Source organism: Ananas comosus, linkage group 3 (genome assembly GCF_001540865.1).
Source record: "Ananas comosus cultivar F153 linkage group 3, ASM154086v1, whole genome shotgun sequence".
NCBI classification, from domain to species: domain Eukaryota; kingdom Viridiplantae; phylum Streptophyta; class Magnoliopsida; order Poales; family Bromeliaceae; genus Ananas; species Ananas comosus.
Window position 1 is genome coordinate 13,983,150 of NC_033623.1, and position 17,845 is coordinate 14,000,994.

The 17,845-nt window shown below is 38.2% G+C and overlaps 3 protein-coding genes across 3 annotated transcripts; all 3 read left to right on the top strand.

Moving 5' to 3' along the window:
* On the top strand, window positions 7,602-9,001 carry LOC109707514 (dehydrin COR410-like). Its single transcript, XM_020228827.1, has 2 exons — window positions 7,602-8,026; window positions 8,158-9,001. Exons 1-2 carry the CDS (start codon window positions 7,757-7,759, stop codon window positions 8,674-8,676), a joined length of 789 nt encoding a protein of 262 aa, XP_020084416.1. The 5' UTR covers window positions 7,602-7,756; the 3' UTR covers window positions 8,677-9,001.
* LOC109707513 (probable signal recognition particle 43 kDa protein, chloroplastic) lies at window positions 9,891-11,471 on the top strand. The gene is made up of 2 exons (XM_020228826.1): window positions 9,891-10,718; window positions 10,820-11,471. The coding sequence occupies exons 1-2, from the start codon at window positions 10,084-10,086 to the stop codon at window positions 11,376-11,378; spliced, it is 1,194 nt and encodes a 397-aa protein (XP_020084415.1). The 5' UTR covers window positions 9,891-10,083; the 3' UTR covers window positions 11,379-11,471.
* Window positions 12,647-17,375, top strand: LOC109707852 (GDSL esterase/lipase At5g55050-like). Its single transcript, XM_020229377.1, has 5 exons — window positions 12,647-13,080; window positions 15,861-15,976; window positions 16,103-16,339; window positions 16,477-16,678; window positions 16,815-17,375. The coding sequence occupies exons 1-5, from the start codon at window positions 12,840-12,842 to the stop codon at window positions 17,036-17,038; spliced, it is 1,020 nt and encodes a 339-aa protein (XP_020084966.1). The 5' UTR covers window positions 12,647-12,839; the 3' UTR covers window positions 17,039-17,375.

The window sequence follows — 17,845 nt, forward strand, 5'->3', positions numbered from 1 at the left end:
TATGGGTACATTCGAAAGAAAAGATAAATAAAAAAATTTGAAATATTTATTAAGGCACAGATGTAATTTTCTTAACTTTTCAATTTTTAATTTTTTTTTATTAATGATATGTTTTTCAAACCCATAAACCCAAACCACTAGCTACAATAAATAGCCCAGTTCGGATTTAAACCTACCCATTTGAACTGCAGATGAATACCTACTCCACTTATTATAAGGTGAGCTAACAATAATTTTAAAGATCTGACTTATCGTCCCCAAAGCAAGTGGCAGAAAATTTGATGGTTGGTATTCGAGGTCCCAAGTTTGAATTCTAGTTGATTCACATTTTCAACTAAGTTTATTTCTAAATGAAATAAACGAAGCGGATAGTATGTTATCTATCTCTCAAAAAAAAAAAAAAATCTATGTATTGCATATTTTATTTGTAATTTTAAATGAAGCATACGATAACGATCAACTAATATCACTGTCTAGAATAGTTGATGAGCATTATAGCTTTGAATTAATTTTCACTTTGAGTGGGACGTGTGCGTGTTGTGACCTACTACATAAGTATGTTTTAGAATATATATTTAGGAGATGATGATCAAATTAAAGCTTCTAGAATTTTGTAGATATTTTATCTGCACTGAATTATGTGATGATCTACGGGCCACTTATTCTTTGATCAGTTAGCCAATTCAATTTATGTTTACACAGCATCCGAGGCCAAATGCTTAGCTCCCATTGGCCTTGTAAGATGACTCTGCATCTAATGCCAAATGCGAATGAACTACTCCAACGTTACATATATATATATATATATATATATATATATATATATATATATATATATATATATATATATATATATATATATATATGCCATGCTCAGTGTCGTTTTTCATACATACATACGTGCAATGTCACAATTTTATACTTTATTTACAGCCAACGTAAAGATTTATATATATTAATTGTGCCGATCATCGTGATATCATCACTATCCATAATTTATGCCCGACAATTCTATCTTGAAAAAAAAAAACATTAAAAATCATCAGATCTCAGGAGTTTTAGTGAATATATATATATATAGAGAGAGAGAGAGAGTTTGGCTACTATCCTCTTAAGATGATAGAAATTTTTATCCTATCAAGTAATTTTGGATGATAGGGACTTCAAATTAATAATCGGTTGATCTACATTATTAGAAATATTTAAAAACCGAATTTTATAATTTTTAAAAATTATTATCGAGTCCATCAAATAGTCGAAAAATGAATGGTAAAAAATAAACGATCTTATGAAAATAGAGATTAGACTTTCTCAATTTGTGATCAGAGTTATTAAACATTATCTAAATGGTATAAAAATTTTCTATCAAAAATTCAACCAGTTTGGATTACTCTATACCGTTAAACAAACAAACGGCTCATATAGATCTTCAAAAACCAACAATTTTGCAATTCTTTGGTCACTATGTAAATAAATTTTAAAATTTATAAAATTTAGTTCCTAGATAATTCAAATACTTTAGATCAACTTCAATGGTTCAGATCGTCGATTCGGAATCTCTATTATAAAAAATAATTTGATAGGACGAAGGTCTCTATCCTTTTAAAAGGATTAGCAGCTGGATTCTATATATATGTGTTTTTTTTTAGAAATGATTCTATATATATGTGTTTTTTTTTAAGAAATGATTCTATATATATGTGTTTTTTTTTTTTTTTTTTGAGAGAAGGTAGCATGCTACCGTTTCATTCATTGTGAAATATAAACTTGGCTACAAAGTGAGGCAGCCAGGCCTCAAAAAAGTTAACAAAATTAAAATAAAACTAAAAATAAAAATACAAATAAAAAGAGCAAAATAGCGTACAAAATTTAGGGACAGAATCGAAGCCAAAGATCTCTGAACGATCGAATCTTGGCTAAAGTACCGCAAAGCGGGTTCCTCCTGTTTTCGAAGATCCTACAGTTCCGCTCGAGCCAAAGGGCCCACCATGTAGCAGCAATGGTCGTTAACTCTCTATCTTCGTATTAAACAACACATATAGGAGTGCTGGGGTAGCAATGGGTGGAAGTGGAGGCAGATCTTGGCTGGAATGGATTTGAAGAATGGATTTGAATTGCCATAGGGGGTCGGAATGGATTTGAATTGTCATAGGGGGCTAAAGCTCTTATATATGTGTTGTTTAATACGAAGATAGCATGTTATTCATTTCATTCGTTTTTCTAAAATAAACTTAGCTGAAAGTTTGAGTAACTAGATTTCGATTTTAGGTTGTCGAATACCAACCATCAAATTTTTTATAACTTGTGCATAGAACGATCGGTGTTTTGATGGATAACAGTGGCCAAGTTTTGTAGGTGAAAGAGATTCGAATCAAAATAACTCGTGATTTAGTAAATAGACCAGGTAAGTCATATATATTATCAGTATTAGTTTATAATGTACTAGTATGAATATTATTTTTTATTATTATTTTAAATGAAGAGTATTTCATAAAATCTAAAGTTATTATTACGATGTACAATGCACATTGGCATGCTCAGAATCATCAGAATTCAGAAAAGCCCACAAGCTACTGGGACATTATTTTCATAACCCCATGTTCATAGTAAACAAGTAAAAAAAAAAAAAAAAAGGAAAAACCTCTGAAGAGTTCACGAGATCAACGCACCTTTTTGCATCGATCGTATGATGCGCAGGTTAATTTTCCAATGCTCATGATGCATGCTATAGGGACGAAAAAGACTCATGGTACACTAACGCTGCTTAAGCATGTGATCGAGGCCCAGGAATCAAGTGTTCTGTGTACCACAAAGTCATGCATGTTGGTGTTGCAACTTTAGAAAAGTTGGAAATATCACCCTATTTTAATTATATCTTTTGCTTTAACACTTGCATATTTGTTCAGAGCATTTGGTTGGTATTCTTAGTGAGAGTCAAAGTATATATCCTTGCATGCACACGGAATGAGAATAAGAAGGCTTGGGATATTTAATTTGATATCATATAAAATAATCATTTATCTCAATATATTTAAATCTAACAAGAAATAACATCGTATTTATTCTGGAACACATGCATGCACGCAATATTCTTGGATCATCTCGATCGGTTGATAATCACTCAAAACAGCAGTTTAGAATTATAGTTTCCACTTCCTTAAAGAGGATCATTGTTTCGATTAAAGCAGAGGCATGCGTACATGCGATCAATAACCTGCACAAACAAGCTTGCCAGTTAAACAACTCATTAGACAATAAAATATGCTACATATATATNTAAAAAGATGAAAAAAGTCAAAAATGAATAAGATAAGAAAGCAACATTGCCATCCAAGCACACCCTTTTTTACACTAATTTTAATCATTTCTTCTTTTACTTTATTATTAAGTGTTCAAATAAATTTGTTTAAATTTTTTTGATAAACAATAAAGATACAGATATAGATATATACCAACTAATTAATAAAGTCGTTTGCTTAACGTACGGCGAGGGAATGAGTTGGGGGGATTGACTGGGGAGGGAAAGTGAGCCGACACCCAACCGACAGTTTGCTCGCCCGAGTGGAGAGGGGGATGGGTCTCCTCCATCTCTAAAAATGTAACGCACCAACTCCACTTTGGACTCTTCATTTTTGAACGGCAGATAAAGTCGAATCGCACTCCAAAACCCTTCGCCCCCACACAAATTAACCGGCACGAAACGTTCCCTCTCACGTGACCACGTTCCAGTGCACCACCCCTTTAGTTAATATATATATATATATAGAATTAGACTGGAATATTATTAATAGTAAAATACTCTTTTTGCTATCAAGTTTTTAATTCTTGGATTAAAAATTGTATGATCAAGATGATATTAGTCGGTTAGAGTTGAGTGGTCTCCCTAGGGTTGAATGGTCCTCACTGGGTTATAGTATTTAATTCAATGGTTAGAAATAATGAAAAGAGTTGATCCAAAGGCTAAAAAACTGATAGCAATAATAGAATTTTACTACTAATAGTAGCCCAGTTCAACTCTATATATATATATATATATAGTGAGGCTACTATGCTTTCGGAATCACGGAGCCTTCCGTACTTTCAGGTCGTTTTCAATATTGCGACTTTCGAATCGCCGATCGGCTCCGTTAAACTTGATCTAGAGTATTTGAAGTACTTAGAAAATAAATTTTATAATTCTTTGATATCATTTGCCTAATGATCGAAGAGACTCAAAATCAATAATTTTAATGGCCGTGGTGAGCCGTTTACACGTTTAACGGTGTAGAAATATCCAAATTATGTGAAATTTTGATAGAAAATTTTTTATACTATATAAAACAAGATCAATATTTTTGATCTCAAATTTTAATGTCATATTATCACGTTTTGTAAGGTTTTTATTTTCAACAGTTGATTTTGAGCCCCTTCATTCATTAGGCAAATGATATCGAAAAATTATAAAATTTATTTTCTAGGTACTTCAAATACTCTAGATCAAGTTTAATGGAGCCGATCGACGATTCGAAAGTCACAACATCGAAAACGGCCTGGAAGCATAGAAGGCTTCGTGCTTCCAGAAGCATAGTAGCCTCACTCACACTCTCTCTCTCTATATATATTGAGTTAGGCTATTATTCTATCGGTAGCACGGAGCGCTCCGTGCTACCAAGTTATTTTCGATGATGCGGTTTCCAAATCGACGATCGGCTCCATTAGACTTGATCTACACTATTAAAAATATTTAGAAACTAAATTTCATAACTTTTCGATACCGTTTACCTATCAAATAAGTAATATAAAATTGAACGACTGAAAATAAAAATCTCATAAAAAATGATGATAAAAGATTTAAATTCAAGATCACATATACTGATCTTACTCTAAATAGTGAAAATAATTTTCTATAAAATTTTTATCGGATTTGGATTGTTTTACACCGTTAAACTCTCAAACACACCACATCGGCCATTAAAATTGTCAATTTTGAGAACTTTTGATCGCTAGTCAAATGATGTCGAAAAAATCTGAAATTTAGCTTCCAAATACTTTCAAGTGTAGATCAAGTCTAACGGAGCCGATCGTCAATTTGGAAGCCGCATCATCGAAAACAACTTGGTAGCATGGAGCGCTCTATGCTACCGATAGTATAGTAGCCAGACTCTACACTGTTAAACTTGCAAACGGTATACATCAACCATTAAAAATTGTTGATTTTGAACCCTTTCGATCGTTAGGTAAATGATATCGAAAAATCACAAAAATTATTTTCTAAATACTTCAAATATGCTAGATCAAGTCTAGCGGAGCCGATCGTCGATTCGAAAGCTCCATCATCCAAAACAGCTTAGGAGCACGGGGGCCTCCATGCTCCTAATAGCACAGTAGCCCTATTCTCTCTCTCTCTATATATATAGAGAGAGTCTCTCTCTCTCTATATATATAGAGAGAGTAAGGCTACTGTGCTATTAGGAGCACAACAGTCCTTGTGCTTCTAACTTTCTAACCACCCATCAAGTTTGATGGGTGGTTAGAATAAGAGCGGGATGAAATATGGGTGTCTCAATTTCTCTTCTCCTTAAATTTCTCTTCAATATTTCATCCCTCTCTAATTCTAACAAGTCATCAAATTTGATGGGTGGCTAGAAAGTTAGGAGCACAAGGGCTGCTGTGCTCCTAATAGTACAGTAGCCCTGCTCTATATATATTGAGAGACAGTAGGGCTGCTGTGCTCTTGCTATTAAAACATTACCATCCATCTAAATAGATGGATAGCTGAGATTAAATTTCCTTTTAACTGGGAAACTCACTGTTAGATGGGTTAAAGTTAACGGATTTTTTCTCTCCCATCTTTTCTTCTCTTTCTTTTTTCCTTTTCTCATCTCCTTTGCGCGCGGTGCGGGTGCCAAAGGGTCGCGCCCGCGCTATGCACGGGGGGAGGGACAGAGGGTTGTGTCGGCGGGGTTGGGAAGTTGGGTCGCACGGGGGTTGGCGGAGGCAGAGGCCGCGCACGCACTGGGGTTCGCCTCGGTTTGAGGGGGGAGCTTGGGTGGGCCGCGCCACTCGCACGATTTGGGAGGGGCGGCGTGGCGGGTCGTGGGTGCGGAGGCGCAGCCGTTGCCCCTTGGCAGGTTGTGCGCGGCAAGGGTCGGGGAGAGTGGGGTATTCTAGAAGAGGGGTTTGGGAAGAGGAGTTTGATGATTCTATAGGAGATGAAGAGGGAGCGAGATTGGGGGAGAAGAGAAGAGAAAAAGCATTTCACTGTAGAGAGAGAGAGAGGGAGAGAGAGCCTGCGAAGGAGACAAGAGAAAAGGAAAAAAAAAAAAGAGAAGAAAAGAGGAGAAAGAAAAAATTTGTTAACTTTAACCCATCTAACAGTAAATTTTCAGTTAAAAGAAAATTTTATCTAAGCCATCCATCTAAATAGATGGATGGTGGATGTTTTAATAGCACAGGGACTGCTGTGCTAGAGCACAGCAGCCCTACTCTCTCTCTCTATATATATATTACTAAAGCACCCACACTACAACTTTTATTAAAAATAACAGGGATAAATGGCCCAATAGTCCAATAATAGCTTTAACTTTGGCTATTTTGCAAATAGATGTCAAACTTTTAGTTTTAATATTTTTAAATTTTATCAAAAAATTTAACAAATCTCTTTCCTAAGTATAGTTAACAATTGACAGATTACTTAAATCACATGTCGTGTACACAATTTTATAAAATTTTAGCATACAAAAAAAAATATATATTTTTCTTAAATTTTTTATAATTAAATACGAGATTTGAAGAAACTAACTTTATTTTTTTCTTTCTTCTGTACGTTAGTAGAACATTATTATAACTACTAAACTCGTCAGTGCATCATCTAAATTAAACGTTTCTTTTAAGTATTCACGATTCTTTATATTTTTATTACCTGCATATAATTACTCTACATGATTACACGTGTCAACCATCCGAACCGTTAGAAACGCTCCAAGTTTTGAACCCGCGAGTGCACCACACCCGTCATAAGCCTCGGTAGGCGTTACATCACATGGCTTCGCGCCACGGCATCCCCCCACCGACTTTCCGAACCCGTCCACCCGACGCTGACGTCGCGGGCCCCACGAAGCGTACTATCTGACACGTGGAGCCATTCTACTCGCTGTCGGCAAGACGAGTCCCATTCCCCTCTCTCTCCCGAGGAATTCTACACTGTCACACTTGCACCACGTCATCAATAACAAATCAATCACATTCCTTCTTTTCAAACAAAAGTACAATACAAATATTTTTTTACAATCATGATGGGACATATATTCTTAAAAGGATTAATTTGATTGGTTTGTTACGCCACGTCACTAATATACCCGTTGCATTCTAGAATTTTTCCTCTCTCAGGCCATGCCTCCACTGTCGGTGACAGCATAGCTCATCCCAGTTCCATCTCTTCTGTATCAATTCCGACAGCATAGCTCACCCCAGTTCCATCTCNTTATTTTTATTATTATTATTATTATTTATTTTATTTCCCTCTTTATCTTTTTTATTTATGCTGCAACCCTTTTCCAATTCGCGTCGGTTACGCGTATTCATGTAGAGGGACCCACGTAAAAGCTCTATATAAACCCACCGCCCCCCACATTCTACATCCGCAGTAACAGCGAAATTCCACTTCCTATCTAGCAAAAGCACTTCATTTTTCGCTACACCACCACCTTTTCCTTTTTTATTTTAATTAATTTTCGTTCTTTCTTTTGCGTTTTTAAAGTCCAAGCTAGCTTGTACAATGGAGGAGGAGAGGAATCAAAACCAAAGCGTGGTGAGTGGGGAAGAGGGGAGAGAGGTGGAGGTTAAAGACCGGGGTTTGTTCGACTTCATGGGGAGGAAGGAGGAGAAGGAGAAGGAGAAGGAGAAGATCGAAGAGGTGGATTTGGTCGCAGGAATGGAGAAGGTTCGCGTCGACGAGGTCGAGGACAGGAAGGAAGAGGAGAAGAAGAAGGAGGGCTTCTTGGAGAAGCTCCACCGCTCTCACAGCTCTAGCTCTAGCTCTAGCGCGGTAATAATTAATATCGCATGAATATGCATGTTCTATGTCTATTAAATATATATATATATATATATATATATATATATATCAGTGTCGTAAATATACGGTGCTAACATCCGTATCTTTGTTTTGTGACGCAGTCGAGCGATGAGGAGGAAGGAGGAGAGGGAGAGAACAAGGAGAAGAAGAAAAAGAAGAAGGGGCTAAAGGAGAAGATCAAGGAGAAGCTCGGGGGCGGCGACAAAGAAGAGGAGCCCAAAGGAGAAGGGGAGAAGGAGACGGTACAGGTGGTGGCTCAAGAGGAGTTCGTAGAAGCAGTCCCCGCTTACGACGACGACACCGCGGTCACAGTGGAGGTTGTGGAGGGGACGGTGAAGCTCGACGGAGCCCCGGAGGGTGGTGAGAAGAAGGGCTTCTTGGAGAAGATCAAGGAGAAGCTCCCCGGCCACAAGAAGCCCTGCGAAGAAGCAGCAGCCCCCACCGTCGAAACTGCGGCGGAGTGCGCCAAGGAGAGTCATGATACTGTGGCGGATGCTAATGAAGGGTCGAAGGAGAACAAGAAGGGCTTCTTGGGTAAGATCATGGAGAAGTTGCCTGGGTACAACAAGGGTGGCGAGGAGAAGGAGAAGGAAACCGAGAAAACCAGCGCTTGTAACTAGGTGTGGTTCATGCATGGTGATCGATCACCTGATCATCTTAATTTTTAGCACATGCTTGGTTTTGTTGTGGGTATGTATGTTTGTGTTTTGTGCATGCTTGGGTTGTGTAGGTTGGTTTTGATCTGCTTGGTGGGTCTCGTGATAATTAAGCCGTCTGCTACTTTTTTACTCTGATGTTGTTTTTTTTTTTATTTTTGGTTTTTTTTTTTTTTGTGCTGAAGCTGTGGTTAAAAATGTGATCGGATATATGGTCGTATTCTTGTACTTCTATATATTCACTGTGAATTAATGCATATATATATCAGTGCTTAATTATAACTGTTTATTTATTAAAATTGTTGATTCTATTGATATAAGCGGGCGAAATTTGTAGTGCGGTGTATGATTTAGAATTGAGGGAAAGGAATCTCTGGTGAAGCTCTCAATGGGCTCTCCCGGATGGCCCGGAACAAGTTTTACTATCGCTGAGATCAAGCCGTGCCGAAAATTATTGGGCCGGCCTGCTTGGTCGGTGTTGAGCTCATTGTAATGTATGGGCGTTTTGGTACCTTAATCTTTAGTTGACTGGTGAGTTGAATTTTGGCAGTATCGAATTGGAAATTTTGATTTTCTTGGCCCGGCAATCATAAGTAGATGCAAGTAAATTTCATGTTACAAACATTCTTGATTTTTCACTACTCATTCTTGCGAGGCAAGTTAGTTCAATGTACTCTACTAAAATCGGGCAAAAATTTCCTGGGCATCGCCCCCAAACAAATTGTTTGGGGACGATGCCGATGGGCGCGACCCTCAAAAACCCAAAAAAAAAAAAAAAATTGTGAACTCCATTTTTTAGAGAGAGATAGAGAGAGAGAGAAGTTGGGGGAGGGGAGGGCGAGGATGGGCGCGCGCGGGCCACGCGGTGCACATCTGCATCCTCCCCAAACTTTTGGGGAGGATGCCCATACAATATTTACCCACTAAAATCAAAACAACAGTAGTTAGACAGTAAGTTGGAAACTTTAAAATTCTTGCGAGGAATTTCAAAATGTTTGCTAATCCAACTAAAATCAAAATCACAAGTTTTGCAGGGCAAATAATCAGAGGGAGTTTTAAGATAACATAGTGAAGAAGATAATCTTTTATATACTAATAAGTATGCCGAGTAAAAAAAGTAAAATTATTTTTTAACAAATTATTTATTTTTTAAAAAATAAATACTATTAGATTAGAGATGGAGCCTTGCCTTGTTAAATGTAAATTTTATATTTTTTTTTAACAAAGTAACTAAAACGATTGTTAAGAAAGGGGGAGAGAATCCAACATCATCCTCTACCTTATCCTTTCATCATCACCACCAGAAGCCTCCCACAGCAAAAAATTTCACCACCGCGTCTCCTCCTCTCACACACTCTTTACTCTGCTCCGATGGAGGCCGTGGTCGTAAACCCCTCCCTCTCCCGTCTCAAGCTCCCTCCTTTAAAGTCCCAGACCCTAACTTTCCCCCGACCGATCCCCACAACCTTAAACCCTCATCTCCCCCGCCGCCGCCATTATCGCCTCCTCTTCGCCTTCCGAGACCAGTCCCCCCATCCCCCAGTAGCTGCGGATGAGGAGGAGGAGGAGGAGGAGGAGGAGGTGGGGGAGTACTACGGCGAGGTGAATAGAATCATCGGGAGCCGCAGCGTGCGCGCCCCGGTGTTCTCCGACGACGGGTCGGCGACCGCGGAGGCGTCGACGGAGTACCTGGTCGAGTGGAAGGACGGGCACGCGCCGTCGTGGGTGCCCGCCTCCGGCGTCGCCGCCGATGTGGTGGCGGAGTACGAGACCCCGTGGTGGACCGCCGCCAAGAAGGGCGACGCCGCGGCGCTCTCCGCCCTCCTCGCCGACCCCTCCGCCGCCCGCGACCCCGACGCCCAGGACCCCGACGGCCGCACCGCCCTCCACTTCGCCGCCGGGCTCGGCTCCGACGACTGCGTCCGTGCGCTCGCCGAGGCCGGCGCCGACCTCGACCGCCCCGACCGCGCCGGCGGGGGCCTGCGCCCGCTCCACATGGCCGCCGGGTACCCCGTCAAAACAAAACAAAACAAAACAAAACAAAAACAGCCCTTTTTAATTTAAAATTATTTCTCTAGCATTAGCATTGAATCCATGCTTTGGACAGATACGGGCGCCCCGCGGCGGTGCGGGCGCTGCTGGAGGCAGGGGCGGATGCGGAGGCGGTGGACGGGAGGGGGCGGACGGCGCTGGAACTGGCGAGGGAGGTGCTGGCGGCGACGCCGAGGGGGGACCCGACGGCGTTCGCGAGGAGGGTGGGGGTGGAGGCGGCGGCGGCGGAGCTGGAGGCGGCGGTGTACGAGTGGGGGGAGGTGGCGCGGGTGGTGGAGGCGAGGGGCGAGGGGAAGAGGCGGGAGTACCTGGTGGAGTGGCGGGACGGCGGGGAGAGGGACTGGGTCAGGGCGGAGTGGGTCGCCGACGACGTGGCCGCGGACTTCGAGGCCGGGCTCGAGTACGGCGTGGCGGAGGCGGTGGTGGGGCGGAGGGACGCGGCGGAGGGCAGGGAGTACCTGGTCAAGTGGGTGGACATCGAGGACGCCACCTGGGAGCCGCAGGAGAACGTCGACCCGGAGCTCGTGCAGGAGTTCGAGCGCCAGCAGGCGGCGGCGGATAGACCTGGCGGTGCGCCGCAGGAGGCGCTGCGGCGGTGGGCTGAGAATTTTTGATACAGCTGATTCATTGTATTGTATGCTTGTTTTCTAAACTTGAGTAAAATTTAAATAATAACAGTGTATTAATTAGTCGATTCTTTATTTCAATTGTCGGTCTTCAGCGAGAAAATATAAGCCAGCATTGTGCTGTTCACCGTTGGCTATTATTACTGTGTCTAACCACCAATTGTCCTGCGCACGGAATTACTTACAATATGGGCTCCCACTGGGAGTCCCCCTGTTGTGAGTTCTAATCAAAATTGTAGCAATTCTTACTTACAAAACAAGGTTGCAAGAGGAAGGAGTACAATGTCAGAATGTGCCGTCCTCGCGGCGGCGGAGCGACGACCAGAACGGCGGAAATGTTTTTTTGACATAAGCACAGCCGCCGCCACCATATGCACCGGAGAAGGGGAGTCGTGTGTGCATAAATGTTGACGAGTTTTAGCTCCACGAGAAGTTTTTCTCTCGTTTGTTTGTGCATGTATGCATGCGCACACGCATACATGAAAGGAAGGTATAGGGAGCCATGCCCCAATAAATTAAACCCTTTTTAAATCGCTCAAGTGGCTCTTTGGCTTCAATTTTTGGTCTTAATTTTATATTCAAAGTCAAATCTAATGAACTTAACAGAGATATTCGTTTCTTGCTTCGCATAAAGATAAGTAAAAAGACAAATAAATGAAAGAATTAAAAAAAAAAAAAAAAACACAATCCATCGTGAAGCGTCGTGTTTCTCCTATTGGGAGTGCGTGACATTCACGTTTCACATGTCACAATAATTGGGCTACGTCCGGTGAGATTGAATGTCAAAACTTAATTTCTCTCTTAAATATCATTTAAAATAATATAATATGAAATAATCTTTGTTTCTAAAAATTTAAATCGTAAGATTACATAGGTTTTATATTTTACAAGATTAACAACCTAAATGTACATACAAGAGAAAAGAATAACAAAATAAAATAGAAGAAGAATAAAAGAACACGTTTTAGGACGAGCAAATTCAAGAAAAGTGAAAAAAAATCAAATAGGAAGGTATTAATTTTTACACATATTTAAGGTATTTTTACAGTTGACGAATTCATTATTGGACTACTCGAATAATTACTAAGAATTACGGTTGACCAATTCGACTTCTAATTTTACAGTTGACAAATTCATTAGAATAAAATAACTACCACAAAATTGCTATCCAAAATAGAAACTTTTGACTAATTTATTACCTTAAAAATGTAGCTCTTAAGCTCTATAATTGGACGAAAAAAATTAAGCCAAGTAAAATGTGCATCAATATAATCCGAACAATCAATTGATAAAATACAGTGCAAAACATGTGGAAGGACACATTTTGATGGAAATGTGAGGCCACTCTTCTCCACGGCTTGTGGTTGGTTTTGTACAATTTATATGGACATTTGAACGTGCCATAGTGTGTAAAAAAGGGCCACTCACAAATCCTCATACCACAAAAAAATGGCGCTTCTTATGTTCTTCGCCATCACCTTCACGCCCATGCTCCACGGCGCACCGCGAGTTACTGCTTGTGTTCCTGCGATATACGTGTTTGGGGACTCTTTAGCTGATGTCGGTAACAACAATCATCTCGAAGTCGCGGAGATAAATAAGGCGAATTTCCCTCACAACGGCGTCGATTTCCCCGATAGGGTTTCCACAGGGAGGTTTAGCAATGGCTACAACGGCATCGACTTCATCGGTATGTGAACTTATGATATCACTTTTTATTTGATCTTTCGAAATTTGTTGTTTCATCTCATTCAATGCTTTCTCCTTGAAATCTTTCGTTTTATAATTAGTTGTCTTTGATCACTCAATTGCTTCTTATGTATCGGTCGATCGGGAGCGAATACGAACTGATTCATATCGTTTTAAGCTAATGTGATTTTTAAGTTAAACTAGTTTCATTTGACATCCTTGTTGAAGTTCATTATATGGTTTTAGTTCTTGTAATTTCTCACAAAAAGTGGTAATGTTATTACAACTGCACCTACATGGTTAAATGACTTTTTAGGTTTTGGATTATGACAATAGTCTATTAAACATGGGTTATAGAGACATCATTTTCCAAATTTAACTATGCAACCGTATTGTTCGGTGTACTATTTGAATACATGAATATATTATTCAATGTATCTCTCCGATATATTTAAAATTTTGTATGTTTGGCTGACGAGTAATGTAACCAATGTCTAGAATTGAATACTATATTTGATTTTTAAATTATTTTTTCAGATAAAATAAATTATGTTTTATGTAAAATATGTTATGTTACCAAATTATGAATGATAAAATATTTTAAAAAATAAAATTCAGACTCTTCTTTTACAATTACACTAGAAAATTCTTACACTGAATAATTGGGCCAAAGTGTTTTAGAACCGAGTCATGCCAAACAACACATGCTTAATTGGACCCACTTTTTGACAAATATGCATCTAATCGCTGTATTTTTCTTTTCAAAATTTTGTTGGAGTAAAAATCAAACCATTTCTTTTATTAACTTGTCAAAAAATTTTCATTTAGATCATTAAATTCTAAGTTGTAGCAATTGAGTTACTTTAATATTTTTATTTTGGTCAGACTATTTTGTCGAACACGTTTTAATTTCTATAACCTAAATAATGTGACAATCAATTCAATTATTATATCATCTCAAAAAAGGAAAAAAAAACTGGTGCAAAAATATGCAAGTTGATCAGAAGTTTAATCATCTCCGGATTAACAAGATTCAATTGTCCCGACGCCATTACGCAATAATGCGTCAATTGAATCAATATATTTGTATCATCACGTCAACTCTTGAAAATAAGGTGAGAGCTGAATTAATCTCACTTCATCCTTCAAATAATAATCTGAATGAAATTTGATATAAACAACCAAATTGTGATAGAAGTTAAACTTTAATAAATAATAATTCAATTACAATAAATTACTAAAATAAATTTGAAGTAGAACCATTTTAGTGGCCTCGAGCAATCATGCCACTTTTAATTTACACAAAAAGAGGAGAACACATCAATTCAAATGCGACAAAAAAAGTCCCAAATGATGGAAAGGACTAAAAAGAAAAAATGGCACAAGTTGTGTCACTACCGGTACCAAACAATCTAAGAAAACAGCGAGACAATATTACTTGCTACGAGTAAAATGAAAAATTAAAAAAAAAAATCTTGGAGAAAGCAAAGGCAACAGAGCTTTTCTGAAAAGCTAAGCTGCTATTTGTTTGTGAGGTTTGTCAAATATATAAAATTTGGTTTCTAGCAACTTATATTTATAACGATTTGACACATTAGTAATAATAATTCGTTAGACCTAAATTACTAATCCAAAATATTTAAATTTAATTATTATTATTAATGTGTAGGCCTTATATGACCCTAAGGGTGCGTTTGGTTCGCGCTATCTTTTAAAGATTCCTAGTAATCCAATGGGAATAAAAAAATATGACGGTGTTTGGCTAAACGCACTAAGTAATCCAGTTGGTAATATTGGATTCACTTGGGAATAAGATTCACCCCAAAGTACTAATCTCATTCCCTTGAGGGAGGGTGGGTATCCTCATATTAATGGATTGGGGTAATCATAATATGTCTAATCTCCTTCTTTCTTCCTACCCGCCGGCTAATTAATATTATTTTTCTTTACACTCTAACCTTATATCTCTCTCTAAACTTATTTTTCTCTCTAAAATTCAACTTTTTTTTCTCTCTCTAAACTAAGTTTTCTCTCTCTCTCTCTCTTTCTAAAATTTTCAACTCTCACACTCCCTCTAATTTCGACTATATTTTTCTTTCTATTTTGTTAATTATGCTCACTCTCTCTAACTTATACTCTCTCTCCCTTTTTTCTAAAAAGATGTTGAAATTTTTGGTAAAATTATCTAAAATTAAATAAATAAATAAATAAATTGTATATTTTTTGTAATATTAAATAACATGACTAATTAATATTACCGTACGAACTAAACACAGGAATTCCACATTCTTAGTAATAGGATGAATAGGAATAAGATTCTCGGATATCTTTTATTCCTAGTAATCTTTCATAATGCGAACCAAACGCACCCTAACAGTCTCGTTGGGTCCAAATTCTATGGATTCAAGAGATGACTCTTATCAAATCCGTTGGTGTAACATTTTGCCCTGCATAGAGCTTAGTTCTTACACTTTCGACTGATATTTAGCTCTGATACTAATTATAACAACCTGACCTGCTAGTAATAGTAATTCGTTGGATTCAAACCACAGGTCCAAAATATTTAAGCTCAATTATTATTATTAACGTGTGAACCTCACATATTCTAATCAGAATTATTTTTTCATCCGATATGAGATTATTGGTATGTTATAATATTTGTATCGTTTATTTTCCTCTCGACTGGATTTGGGTCCAAATCCTCCAAATTTTAAGTCGAGAAAAATTACAGCAAAAAATTATAGATTACCAATCCTGAGTGTTCTTTTTCTTTGTTAATAGCGAAAAAGTTAGGCTTTGAGAGGAGTCCGCCACCATATCTTTCTCTTACAAATGTGACCCAAATGCTGATAGGAGTAAACTTTGCTTCTGGAGGTTCTGGAGTGCTTGACACCACAGTGAGTCTCACTCGATTCGCCTCGACTCGGTTCTCTTTTCCCTTCAAATTGTCCTGCTCTCTCTACATAATTTACATGCCATACATATGATAAGATCGGTCTTTGTTAACGCTTGTAAGAATACAGGGTCCTGGCACAATCACCTTCTCGGCACAAATTGCATACTTTGGTAACGTATCGCGCGCCCTCGCAGAACAAATGGGAGATGAGTTAGCGAAAACTCGCCTCTCCGAGTCTCTCTTTCTCATCAGCACGGCAAACAACGACATGTTCGCGTACTACTACGCGACAGGTGCTAAAAATACCACATCAAATGATCACTTCATCTCATCCCTCGTGGACAAGTTCGAGAATCATTTACAGGTACCCTCCCCAATCCTTCCCCCTCCTAATCCAAATGGTGGATTGCAACCTTTTGCCGTAATCTCATTTTGGTCAGGACCTTTCGATTGTTATAATCGAGTCCCCCATTGCTTACGTGTTTCGCATATTCATCGCAGTCTCTTTACCAGCTCGGAGGAAGAAGATTTTGGATAGCAGGTGCAGGTAAAATAGGATGCATACCGTTTTTGAGAAGCAGAAGCACTTCGGGAGGCTGTGTCGAGGAGCTAAACGAAATGGCTCGACGGTTCAACGAGGTCGCCATGCCGCGACTGAATCAGCTTAGCTTACAGCTGGAAGGAATGAAGTATTCTTACGTAAGTACTATAAGAAGTGGATTAATCCACGTTCAAGTCGCTAACCACAGTATCTCTATAAAAGTATTAGTTGAATGAAGGACATTTGATCTGTCGTAAGATGCGACACAAAAGGTAACATTTGTTTTCTCGTATTTTAGGGTTTAAGGAGCTCACAAGCGCATGTTGCGGAGGCGGAAAATACAACGGGGCATCTCAATGCACCCTAAATGCTAGCTACTGCTCCAACCGCGATGAACATTATTTTTGGGACTGGTTTCACCCCACTCAAGCGGCTTATAAGTTGGTCGCACAAGTTGCTTATAATGGCACAAAGGGCATCTCCACACCTGTAAATATCAAACAGCTAGTTCAATCACAGTAGCTTCTGAAAAAGTGCTTCTGCTGAAGCTATTTTGTCAATTAACAGTTCAGAATAATAGTTGATTTAAGTTTTGTTAGTACCACGATGTCTTAGTGAAATAAGATGCGATGTGACAATTACTTCATCAAGGACAAAGTAAAACCTTTCTTTATATTTTTATCTAATAACAAATAATATTGTTGTCATCTTCATCAAAGAAAAGCAAGTGAAATGCTTAGTAAATATAGGTTCTCCCCTTGGGTCTTGACTATGTTTTCCCCGTTTGGATCGCGGGATAAGCGGGGATAACGAAAGTTATCTCCGCTATTCCGCCAAACGGGGTGAAATTTGGCCGGAATATTTTATCCCGGTCAAACCTTGCTATTCTCGGTTATCCCGGAATAGCAAGGGATTTGCTATTCCACCATTTTGGTGGAATAGTGCTATTCCAATGCTTAATTTCAAACTTAATTAAACTTATAAATTGAATTAAACTAAATTATATAAATATAATATGTTATATATTATAATACATTATTTTTATTATAAAATTATTAATTGTACTATATTAATACATATTATTTATATTTAAATATTATAATAAAATTTATAATAAATTATATTTAAATATTATAATAAATTCTTTTTATTAAATTTAAATTTAAGTAGAATTTTTAAAAAATTTATAAATTTATTATAATAAATTATTTTTATTAATTGTTCCCACCACTATTCTTATTTTAAAATTTTAAAAATTAAAAATTTAAATTTTTAAAATTTATAATTTATAATCTCAAAATTAAAGTTTAAAATTTAAATTATAAATTT

Coding starts and splice junctions, on each gene's coding strand:
- LOC109707852 (XM_020229377.1), top strand. CDS start 12,840: ATGGCGCTTCTTATGTTCTTCGCCATCACCTTCACGCCCATGCTCCAC. Junction 15,977..16,102: donor CTGGAGTGCTTGACACCACA/GTGAGTCTCACT, acceptor GTAAGAATACAG/GGTCCTGGCACAATCACCTT. Junction 16,679..16,814: donor AATGAAGTATTCTTACGTAA/GTACTATAAGAA, acceptor CTCGTATTTTAG/GGTTTAAGGAGCTCACAAGC.
- LOC109707514 (XM_020228827.1), top strand. CDS start 7,757: ATGGAGGAGGAGAGGAATCAAAACCAAAGCGTGGTGAGTGGGGAAGAG. Junction 8,027..8,157: donor CTAGCTCTAGCTCTAGCGCG/GTAATAATTAAT, acceptor TTTGTGACGCAG/TCGAGCGATGAGGAGGAAGG.
- LOC109707513 (XM_020228826.1), top strand. CDS start 10,084: ATGGAGGCCGTGGTCGTAAACCCCTCCCTCTCCCGTCTCAAGCTCCCT. Junction 10,719..10,819: donor CCGCTCCACATGGCCGCCGG/GTACCCCGTCAA, acceptor TGCTTTGGACAG/ATACGGGCGCCCCGCGGCGG.